The 12,068-nt window shown below is 45.8% G+C and overlaps 1 protein-coding gene across 2 annotated transcripts in view; it reads right to left on the bottom strand.

Moving 5' to 3' along the window:
* LOC119776737 (collagen alpha-1(XX) chain) overlaps positions 1–12,068 on the bottom strand; it is a 76,186-nt gene that overhangs the window by 43,798 nt on the left and 20,320 nt on the right. For both annotated transcript variants that reach the window (XM_038275324.1, XM_038275325.1), the window contains 9 exons: positions 11,330–11,497; positions 11,118–11,237; positions 10,879–11,043; positions 7,022–7,180; positions 6,771–6,943; positions 6,537–6,666; positions 3,913–4,058; positions 613–742; positions 377–516 (listed from right to left, as the gene is read on the bottom strand). In XM_038275324.1, the coding sequence (XP_038131252.1) occupies positions 377–516; positions 613–742; positions 3,913–4,058; positions 6,537–6,666; positions 6,771–6,943; positions 7,022–7,180; positions 10,879–11,043; positions 11,118–11,237; positions 11,330–11,497 (1,331 nt within the window). The remainder of the gene's footprint in view (positions 1–376; positions 517–612; positions 743–3,912; positions 4,059–6,536; positions 6,667–6,770; positions 6,944–7,021; positions 7,181–10,878; positions 11,044–11,117; positions 11,238–11,329; positions 11,498–12,068) is intronic.

Here is a 12,068-nt window from a genome sequence, read left to right as displayed (position 1 = left end):
TATTTGGGCCAAGAAAGATCCCTAGAAGAAGTCTATCTGCCTTTTCTAGATCTATAATATCTGAGTGAAATATTTCTGTGATTTCTGTTAGATTTCCTTCAGCTGTGGAATTGATTTTACTAACCAGAAAATGTCCCATTAAATATTTCATACTTGTTTAGAGCTTTTGTTTAAAGTTGTTCTTATTGATGTTTTTCATTCTTTCTCTAATTATTTGTGCAACAGGAGCTTTGAAATATTTATTTTATAAGGTAAAACGATCTTTATCCATCTCCTAATTCTGGGTCCAGTTCTTGGCTGGTTTTCTGTGTCTGGTTGATGACAGGAATCACTGAAGCAATAACAGAAAATGAACCCACAGAGGTCAGAGTTTTACCTGCTTAATGTTGCTGCCATGGTTGGTGCTGTAGGTGATTCTGTGGGCCGGGACGTCCACAGCACCAGGAACCCAGCTCACCTTTATCATGCTGTGGGTGACAGTCGGGAACTGAACTCCAGCCGGGGCTGGGAGGGGTACTTTAGGACCAGGAGGAACAGTGAAAAAGGAAACAGTACTGTTATTATTATCCATTTGTAGGTCAGAGGGATGGATCAGTATCAGGACTCACTCACAGGTACGGGCTACCGAGGTGACCGGATCACTGGGATCTTCATCATAAAGAGCATAAAGTGTGATGGAGTAGTCCGTCTCTGGAAGCAAGCCTGCAAGCTCCACCCCCGTCTGCCCTGCACTGAACTTCTCCTTTCCACAGACAATAGATGGTTTTCCATTTTAGTACATAGAGCTAGTGCAGCTAGAATCTGTTTATCGTGAACTAATATGGGAGCAGAACTAGGCTGACATCACAAACAGCTACACTTAGTCAAAGGGTGCATTCGTTTTCAGAGGCTGCATCCTCCAAGGACTCGCTCTACCTTTAACTCCCATTAAGCTAATAATGGATTATGATGTCTTGAATCGATGGAATCATAGAAATACAATAAAGAAATCTCATTTTTGGTATTATTTTTATTTAGAAGATTTAATAGAAATGTGCATAATAGGACTCCTGTAATTTGACACTGTCAGGACTCCTGTCTGTGTGTTTGTGATTCTGTGTTTTTCTCCCTTCATCCACCAGGAGGCGCCTGGTTCTGGTCCGCCTCCTCACACACCTGCTGATGGTTTCCTCGTTAGCGGAGTGTTCTTAAGCTGCTGACTGTCACCACCTCGACGCCAGAGTGTTTGCCAGTTTAGGGTACTCTAGCCAAGCTGAGTTTTTGCTGAGTCAACCTGAGTTTTTGTCAAGCTGAGTTTAACTTTGTTTTTGTCTTTGCCTCTCGGCAGGAAGTCATCCTGCAAACTGGATTTCTTGGACCTTCTCTCCCTGGAAGGATCAACTGAGCTTCAAACTGAGCTGGGGTTCAAACAGGAGGTTTGGATCCATTTTCGTTTGAGCTTCACACTGAGAAAGGGATTATTCTTCACTACGACCCGTTCAAGTACCGCAGGAAACCTGAGTGGCAGTCAGTTTCTCCGTTCACCTACTAACCACATTCTGGGTAAAACCTGTTCCGCCCTCCACCGAATCAGTCAAACACTGGAACCACGGCACACAGACTGGAGTCAAGGACACAACAACTTCAATGGAAACGTGAGTCGGCAACCAAATCCTCTTCTCCAAGTTCACGAGTCAAACCACAGTGACAATACATCCTTTTTCCTCCTTATCGGGGCAACAGTGCAATAAAGCATAGCCTGCAACAGCAACCTCTCCATAAGGTAAGTTTATGTGAACAAAAACAAGCCGGTATAATTGAATTGCACCCACTGGTTTGTCTATAACAGCCACCTGCATGGGACCGCGCCGCACTGAAATGTGTTTCGCAGGCTATGAAGTAAACTGGAAATCATAAAGTATGTTTGTTTGTCCTCTTAAACACTACTCAAAGTAACAATAAGAAATCCACCTTTATTTATCTTCATAAAATTTGAAAAAGCTCCAGTGAGCCATAAGGGGAGCCGTGGGTTGCTGACCCCCGGTTTAGGGTCATGGTTAGGAACGTGATGGTAAGTTACGCGTGTCTGTGCATGTACTAGATGCACATGTAGAGAAGAACTCAGGAGCAGAAGCTAGAAGAAGCAGAGCAGTATTAGTTTGTGCTTTTTGTATCACTACAAAACCAAATTGTTGTCACTTTGAATAGAAAATATTTGTGTAGATGGCAGTAGTACAACATGGGGACAATAAATATTCTACTAACACAGATAGCTCCATAGAAAGACTGCATAATCCAGCATAATCCAGCATAATCCAGCATAATCCACCATGAAACAGACAGTTCATTGAGCCACTTTGAAAGAATCAAAAAGTAATGAAGTAGATCAAAGACTTAATTAAAACTAAAGACTGATTCACAATGACTCATTTGACTGACTTGCTGTGCAAACTAAGAATGTCAGGTTTTCAGAAGTCGGGCGCACAGAAAAAAGGACAAAGGGAAGATGACACCAACGGTTTGAGGGAAATTAGGAGTAAATATTAACAATAAACTGAGGGGGGGTCAGGAACAGGAACGGAACAGCAGACGAATGACGCCCATTCACAGCCTGATTAAAGCAACGCGTCTATCAATGTGATTCTAAAGTATAGCATCCACTAGCTAGCTGAAGGGAGAAAAATAGGTTTTATTTTACAGAAATCCTTGAGCTTAGCGCCAAAACAGCAGAAAGATGGCGGAGGTCCAGGTGCAGAGTGAAAGGCAGAGTGGAGCAGGAGAGGCAACTCGATGCTGGGGGGTTAGGATAACAGAGAGGTGTTATTAATTAATTTAATTGATCTTGAGCTGTGGCCAACATAAATGACTGATTCTGATTGAGTGAATGTTTTGCTTTTATGGCAAAAGGAAGCCGTGCTCAGAGACAGCAGATGAACAGCAGGTTCAGAGGGCAGATAATTCCCAAAGCATCTAACCTATTCTACCTCCCATAATGGAGGGGGGAGGATTGTTAGAGACTGGCTGATATACAGCAGGTGAAAAAAGGCCATATTTCGCTGTGAAGTAGAGAAAAGTTGAACTAGAGCATTAGATTCAATAGATGGAATTAAAATACCCAGCATAAAATACAGAAAGCTTTATGAAAGATTTCCAGTGCAAAAGAAACTGTGCCACAAACATTGTTATTGGATTTGCAGAACCAGCTATGTCATTTCCTGTTTCTACCTGTGACAGGCACGGAGGTGGGCGGGGCTTCAGTAAAATGAAGATAAGAAAAAAGCACCTGGGCTCCAGGGTGTCACAGGAAAAGCTCAGTGATCTGGAAAAGAATCTATAGAGCTAAGAAATGACTCTTTAAAGACATTATAAATGAATTTAGCAGTAAATAGTTTGGGTCAGGTGGGCCAAACAGACTGCGGCGTCTCGGGCAGCAGAGCTGCCAGCTGGCCTGCTTGGCTTCATGAATGGATGCACGACACATGGTTATACAAACACCTTCGAATAAAGTCTTCATTTACACCCGAATACTAAAGTTAGATTTGAAATTTGAATGTTAAGTCATAGTTTTGTTGAGAGAGAAGATTTTTATAAACAATTTATCTAATTTGATCGATTAAATAAATCCTAGTTTGGTAATCAGCACACAGTGATGATTTGGAAAGAAGTTAAACGGTTTAAAAGAAGCAGCTTAAATGTAGTTAAGCTACTTTTCTAATGTTTTTGTACCTTCAGTGCAGTGAAGCGTCATTTAATGTAGAATAACTGGTAGCTGAACTCACTGCTAGTAAGTGATTAGATCTATAGATCTGCATCCAGTGGCCCTTTAGTTATAGGGGACTGTTTTTATCCAGACACAGCAGCTTTTTCTGCTTTGATTAAGTTTCTGGTTAAAGTTTTTTTTTCTCCTGCTTCTGTTTTAGTTTCAGTTCTTACCTCCTTAGCGTCATCCGGCTCTCCATCGCTCAGCGCAGAGTACAGGATCATGTAGTCAGTAGCCCCAGGAGCTGCGCTCCATCTGACCTGCAGACTGCTGTAGGAGGAAGGAGTCACCGCCAGGCCTGAGGGCATGGCCAGAGGCACTGGGGGGGGGGGAGAGAAAAGCAGACCATGTGTGAAGGGCATGGATGGACTCTTTCCAGGATCTTGTTCTTTTAGTTATTTTTTCATTCATGTTTCCAGCGATTAATTGGGGAACTAAATCAGTCTCAATTTTCACAATAATACACACGAGTGATTCATACATGCACACACACACAGCAGGATTCACTCAAAACCTGACACACAATGCAGTGAAGTTTAAAGACCTAAATAATTAAATTTATAATTGTTTATTGACCAGAAATACTTTGGCGAATCATGTGCCGTCCACGTGTGAATCTTGCACGCTCGTGTGAGTCGTGCTGCATGTGTCGATCACATATGTTATCTGTTGAGACGGATTTAGCTCCATATTTTATGGTCATTATACCATTAAAAGTACAGAGCAACAACATGAACTCTCTACAGTGGGCTGCCATTGTGCGCCACCCGGGCAGCAGTGAGGTTAAGTGTCTTGCTCAGGAACCCAGAGTGGCAGAAAACCTCTGGATTCCAAACGCAATGCCTTAACCACTAGGCCGCCACTCCCCAGAGCAGGCTTTAGCATGAAGGGTCTTGTCTAAGGATCGACACCTGCAGCTCATCTCTTGCTGGATTCAGGACCCCAAGACACTTGAACTCCGCCACTTGAGGCAGGAGCTCTCCTCCAATCAGAAAGGGACAAGCAACCTCTTTGCAGTCGAGACTAATTGCCTTGGATTTAGAGCAACTGATCATCACGGCTGCTGCACACTTAGCTGTGAACCACTCCAGTGCATAATGGACCTCTCTGCAGGAGGGAGCCAGTAGAACCACTCATGTGCTAAAAGCAGGAATAAAATCTGGTCCAATGTTCCACTAACCTGACAACAGCCAGATGCATGTCTCACTCCGCCTAGCTCTGGAGCTGGGCGGAGCGAGACATGCATCTGGCTGTTGTCAGGTTAATGTTCCACAGCCAGGACCAAAACCACACTGCTCCTAAAGGCAACGGTTCAACCATCAACCCAACTCTCTCCAGGACCCTGGAACAGACCGTCCTGCAGAGGATGAGAAGTGTGATCCCTCTATAGTTGGAACACTCCCCCTGTTTGAGCAGGAGAACCACCGACACAGTGTCCTAGATCTCTGTCCAAGAGGTGTGTCAGGGACAACAGCCCCACAACATCAAGAGCTCTAAGGTACCCAGGGTAGGAGCTCATTAACCCCCGACCATAGACCACCCCGGGGACGATCTGGCAGAATCGCTTTGAGGCCAACTGATGGTCTTTCTTCATGGCCTCTTCAAGTGTTTGCCTCTGCAACGCTCAGCCTCATGATACCTGCTTGCTGCCTCAGACGTCCCACAAACCAGCCAGGCTCAATAGGACTCTTTCAGCTTGATAGAATCCTTTACTGCCGGCGTCCACTGACTCAGCAGGCAGCACAGTCCTTACAGCCTCAGCTACGGAAAGTCACATCCACAACGGAGGCAGAGAACCAGGTCCCTCCTCAGACTCCCCTGGATTCTGGGAGAATCTCTCCTGGAGGTCGGAGTTGAACAATTCCCTGATCGAGGCTCAACCAGACCGACCATATTTATTACATTAATAAGTGGCAAGATCTCTTTTTCTCAATGTCAAACTTCTAATGTTACTTGCAAAACATGCATCAAAATAAACATAAAGCAAAAATAATTATATATTTATCAAGTTATTAATAAAGATTAAATACATATTTTTACTTCATGTCCATCATTTATTTATTTTACCTCTTGCTTTACAAATCAGATTTTTGCATCTGGAAAAAGTTCCTTTGGCTCCTGTCACACCTTGAGGGTTTATGCAGCGTCTGCCTGACCTCCCAGAATCTCCTTAAACGCCGACGAACGCTGAACTTTCTGCCGATTGTTTTCAATTTAGGGCGAAAACATGGAGAATTCATAACGAACCCAGAACTATGTCCAGTACTTCAGCTGAGGGGGGATGAGGGGGAATGGCACCCCCCTTCTTAAAAAACCTTAAAAATCATTTACTCCCCCCCCTACCATCCCCTGTAACATTTTATCACCGAATGTGTAAATTTCTATCATATATTAACAGTAATGGCAATAATATTGCTGTTACAACATTTGGCAGACTGTGCGCTAACAGCTAGCCTGACCAAACTACGGTGGCCCAGAGGGCACCTGCATTTCATTTTCCACCTCATTGGCGCAGCCAGCAGATCAGCTGACGGTTTTCAGAACAGCATCAAGGCCAGGCGGCGAACACAACGCGATTTGAGCGACTTAATAAGAAGGCAGAATCTAACGCTTCAGGTAAGTCTGGGGTCAGAAGACGTGACCTTTTTTCACCGTGTGTCACCAGATATGTAGAAGTCCTGACCTCTGGACACAAAGCAGGAAACATTTTCTGAATCTTTGTGACTCACTGATCCTCCATCAACCTTTTTCCCTTTCTTTCCCGTTACTCGCCCTGTTGAACCAACATGAAGCTCACATGTGGTGACGGTTCCTCTGAGCGCCGAGCCGACGCTGCTGGCGAACACAGGGAATATGGAGATGTGATACAGCGTCTGGGAGGAGAGTCCATCCAGCAGAACGGTGGACTCAGCGCCGGATAACACAACCTGGACAGAAACGTCTGCAGTTAGAAACACTGAAGTCAGGATAAGTCATTTTTTTCTTAAAATAAGCGCATTTGTTCCTAAATGTGAGAAGGCAGATATCTGACCTCCTCTGGACTCTGACTGGCTGCGCTGTGGTAAACCACTCTGTACTGCTGGACCGGCTGGCTGGGATTGGTCCAGTGCAGCTTCACCTGTCTGGATCCAAGCTGGGAAAAGCGCAGACTGGTTGGACCGGGAAAGGAAAGCTGTGGTTCCACACTGGGTCTGGGCTCCATTCCTAGAGAGGCAACAGATCAAATCTGATTAGAAGCAGCCGGTCTGAGCAGACGGACGGACGGACAGGTGGGCGGGCTACGTTTGGAGATGCTGCGGTCCTCCACCCTCGCACACAGGATGTGAACCAGCCGAGCCACCAGTTTGCTGAGCAGCGGGAAGTCGTTCACATTGTAGACGTTCAGATCGACCGGCTCCGACACCACCTGTCTCAGTTCTGCTTCGTCAGCATTTTTAACACCTGAAAAAAAAAACTTTGATCAACCGCTGAAACATTGAAGGTTAGAACAGACATCTGAGCAATGACACAGAAAAAAGAGAGAGAAACAACTTTGAAATAAAGAAATAAGAAGATAATGTTACGAGTTGAATTAATTCACTTTCACTTATTTTAATACGCAGCTTTATTCCTCTGAAACATCATGATGAATAAATTAACTTTTTCTCCTTAAAAACTGAAACGATTGGTAGATAGAAGTAATAGATAATATTTACCATAATGGAATAAAACTTCACTTTTTTATAAATATATAAACATTGACTTTTTAAAAAAAAAATAGATTTTTCATCATTCTGCTTCATTCTATCTCTATAGTTCTGCTGCTATAGGCTTAGACTGCTGGAGGACATAGGGACCCCTTTTTCATCATTCTATCTCTATTCTCCCACTCTGCAGAATCTGTTAGTTCAATCTCTAACGTTCTGCTCTCTCTGCTTTTTCTCATAGTAGCTTCATCTGGTCTGTTCCTGTTTGGCTGTGACTCCATCCTGGAGAGAAATATCAGCTGTGCTGCTGCCATCAACACCTTTGTTTCTAGATGTTGGAGCTTGGCCTGTTTTCCAGTGTAGTCCTGTTTCTCTGACTGTGACTAACTGGATGTGCTCTCTTCATCCTCTGACATGGGAGCTGGCTCGGAGCTCGTCTGCCTGGCTGTGTGTTTCCTGGACGGGGCCGCCGTTTACAGTTGCCTTTTGTATCTATGCTTCTTTTTCTATGTCTGCTTCTGTCTCCTTGAACCCCAGTGGGCCTCAGCAGATGGCCGCTCACACTGAGCCTGGTTCTGCTGGAGGTTTCTTCCTGTTCAAAGGGAGTTTTTCCTCTCCACTGTCGCTACAAGCATGCTTAGTGTGAGGGATTGCTGAAGAGTCAATGAGTCGATGCAATCAGCTGGTTTTCCTTAGATAGAAAACTTTGAATCAATCTGGCTGGATGATCTGGTTGAACTGGAAAGTGACCTGAGATGACATGATTTGAATTGGTGCTATAGAAATAAACTGAATAGATTGAAACTGAATTAAACCTTTCCTCAATACTTTGGAGGGAAGTCTTGTTGGGAAGATCTCAAACAACCGAACCCTCATCTCATCTAGAGATTTTCTTCTTTCTGTAGATCTTTGCTGCTCCATGTCGGTAAACAGACAAACCTTTGGATTTAAAGGTGGACTCTGATGGAGCCCCTCAAGCTGAAGATGCAGGTCGTTGTCGTCGCTCTCTGTGTCCCATCTACTAACCAAAACCAGGTCATCTTCTGTGGTTTCTGTCCAGGATTCCCAGACCGATGGAGAGACATCTCGCCTCCTGTTTTTCTGGCTCCTCCTCCCTTCGGTTTCGGAAAGCTGCTTCCAATGGCTTTGATGTCATTTTTATCTTTTACTTTAAATAACTGAAAGTTGTAACAGACCACGACGAAAACTTGACATTCTTCTAAAACCAGATCCACGTCATCCATGTCACCCACGACGCTCTAATTATTTTATTTTAGTGTATTTCAAAGAGAGATTTCAGGGATCTATAGAGATTGTATTTCATAATAAAAGTAATTGTATGTAAAGTGTAATGCTTTTTGTTTCATTCTGCACTTGTTCGCTCTGTCCAGCAGATGGCGCCAACAGTGTCTCCTTTTTCAAGCGATTTTTCTATTGTCATTACACTGTCACAAATATGATGGTGAGGATTCTCAGTCCTCCAGGTCAGAGTCAGTCCAAAAAAGTTAAAATCAATCCACTGGACTTTGCTTCCAATTTTGAAGACGTTTCTCTTCCCATCCAGGAAGAGAAATTGCGCTGAGTTCCAGGCTTTATACGTAGTGTGGACCAAAAACAAAGCCTTGCAAATTGATCCGGAAGAGCGGCTCCGCCCCTTTGGAATGGTGGTCGTTTGAAACTTTGGACGTTTCTTAATTCGAGTACTTGTGCGTTCTCATGTCCTGGAAAAACGTCATCAGCCTCAGTCCTGGTACTGTTCCGATTCACAAGAGCAGCAGACCAAGAACGGACAAGGTCCCCGGATGTTGTTCTGGCCCCTCCCTATTTACCCAGCATGCATCAGAGCAGACCTGTCCGTTCTTGAGACTGACAGCTGTCCCAACATGCACTGCGGCAGCAGCTTCCAGGTTAGCGCTCACAGAGCTCAGAGTATTAAGTTAAAAGTTCTCTTTTCTGTCAATGCTGTTCTATAAAGTACGTTTTAAGATCACTTAAGGCGAGAGCGTTATACTTTAAAGCTTCACTACATGGCCCATTTACTGATTTAATGCGGAATAAAAAAAAGATCAGAAGTTGAGAGGACCGCGGCAACCAGCGAACCTCCAGGGCTAACGGCAGCCAGGGCTAACGGCAGCCAGGGCTAACAGGAGCCAGGGCTAACGGCAGCCAGGGCTAACGGCAGCCAGGGCTAACGGCAGCCAGGGCTAACAGGAGCCAGGGCTAACAGGAGCCAGGGCTAATGGCAGCCAAGGCTAACGGCAGCCAGGGCTAACGGCAGCCAGGGCTAACGGCAGCCAGGGCTAACGGCAGCCAGGGCTAACAGGAGCCAGGGCTAACAGGAGCCAGGGCTAATGGCAGCCAGGGCTAACGGCAGCCAGGGCTAACGGCAGCCAGGGCTAACAGGAGCCAGGGCTAACGGCAGCCAGGGCTAACGGCAGCCAAGGCTAACGGCAGCCAGGGCTAACGGCAGCCAGGGCTAACAGGAGCCAGGGCTAACAGGAGCCAGGGCTAACGGCAGCCAGGGCTAATGGCAGCCAGGGCTAACGGCAGCCAGGGCTAACGGCAGCCAGGGCTAACAGGAGCCAGGGCTAACGGCAGCCAGGGCTAACGGCAGCCAGGGCTAACGGCAGCCAGGGCTAACAGGAGCCAGGGCTAACGGCAGCCAGGGCTAACAGGAGCCAGGGCTAACGGCAGCCAGGGCTAACGGCAGCCAGGGCTAACGGCAGCCAGGGCTAACGGCAGCCAGGGCTAACAGGAGCCAGGGCTAACGGCAGCCAGGACTAACGGCAGCCAGGACTAACAGGAGCCAGGGCTAACGGCAGCCAGGACTAACAGGAGCCAGGGCTAACGGCAGCCAGGACTAACGGCAGCCAGGACTAACGGCAGCCAGGGCTAACAGGAGCCAGGGCTAACGGCAGCCAGGGCTAACGGCAGCCAGGACTAACGGCAGCCAGGACTAACGGCAGCCAGGACTAACAGGCGCCAGGACTAACGGGAGCCCGTCTGCAGCAGCCCTCTCTCGGCATAGCCATGTGTGAAGGACCGCTGCCTCTGATGGCGAGTTTTTTGTTTTATTTGGCAAAATGTATATTTGATTCGTGTTTATCTGATGGTGTCCATTATTATTCCAACACGAAATTAAAAAGTCCAAATTTATTCCAATCTACAGACTATTAACTATTAATATCAGGAGGAGAAATGCAGCTCCAGACGAGCTGCGCGTGTGGTGATGTCATCAGTACACTTCTGTTCCGATTGACCCAGATTTATTCTGACTTGGCAAGAACACGAGTCTATACTCGCGTTCTTGTGAATTGAGAAACCAAAAAAACGACACATATACTTCTATATAGCATAACTGTTAGCATCATAAGGGAGAAGACAACAGCAATCTCTGCTTTCCTGGAAGCGACAGAAGACGGAGCTTTCACCTCTTCCATCTTTCAGTCTCACCTACAGCGATGATTTCCACGCCTGCGTTCTTAAGCCGGTTAGCTGCTGCGATGGCATCATCCTGAGACTTCCCATCAGTCAACAGGACCAGGAAAGATGGTACGTTGGCTCTGGATCCCACCTCGGTCTTCATGTTTTCCTCCATGACGTGCAGCAGTGCCTGTCCTAGGAGAAACCAGGCTGGTTACCTGCAGGCCACGCCTCCACGGCTGAAGCACGATGCTGCGCTGCATCCCTACCTGTAAAGGTGTTTCCTCCTTTATACCTGAAGTTCCTCACCGCCTCCAACAGCTGCTGTTTTGTGGTGAAGTTATTGAGATGCCACTCTGTGCGAGGGTCTCCGCTGTACTGGGTCAGCCCTACAGCACAGTTATCCAATGATGGCGGTTTTAGTTTTTCCGTTTCTGCAAAGCGTGGATTAAAGCGCTTCATTCCTCTGAATGGCCCTCACCGATTTGAATGTGGTTTGGTCCGACTTTGAAAGGTGTCACCAGCCCCTCCAGGAAGTCTCTGACGCGCCTGAAGTTGGTGCGTCCGATGCTCCAGGAGCCGTCAACCAACAGCACGATGTCTGCCGCTGCGTCGCTCTCACACTGGTAAGGTTTCCTCGGAAGAATCTCTAAATATAAACATACAAACAAACATTGATTAAATCACGTCAAATTAGCACCTTATTTAGTTATTAACTTTATAAAATGATCAGAACTCTCAAAGTTTAAAGAAGTTTATCGTCATTAAGTGAAAAACTGTAAATAATGCTTGCAAAAAGTTAACATTGTGAACATTCTAGTTCCAAGAAGTCAGTTCTTCACTGAAACACTTTTTATCTTCCTCCACTTTATTTCTATAGATCCAATTCACATCAGGTCAGTTTATAGATCCAGATCAACCAGATCATCCAGTCAGATTGATTCAAAGTTTTCTATCTAAGGAAAACCAGCTGATTGCATCGACTCATTGACTCTTCAGCAATCCCTCACACTAAGCATGCTTGTAGCGACAGTGGAGAGGAAAAACTCCCTTTGAACAGGAAGAAACCTCCAGCAGAACCAGGCTGCCTGCTAAGGAGACCCATCCCACAGCATGATGCTATGGTGTCTTACCACGGTGTGTTCAGGGTCATATGCTGCAGTAGTTTTCTTCTACACGTTTAATTTTCACTTTATCTGAGGACAAACATCTTCGGAGCA

The sequence above is a fragment of the Cyprinodon tularosa genome, unplaced genomic scaffold, assembly GCF_016077235.1.
Source record: "Cyprinodon tularosa strain WSP-4 unplaced genomic scaffold, ASM1607723v1 ctg953, whole genome shotgun sequence".
In the NCBI taxonomy this organism is placed as follows: domain Eukaryota; kingdom Metazoa; phylum Chordata; class Actinopteri; order Cyprinodontiformes; family Cyprinodontidae; genus Cyprinodon; species Cyprinodon tularosa.
This window is presented reverse-complemented; position numbering and strand designations above follow the sequence as displayed.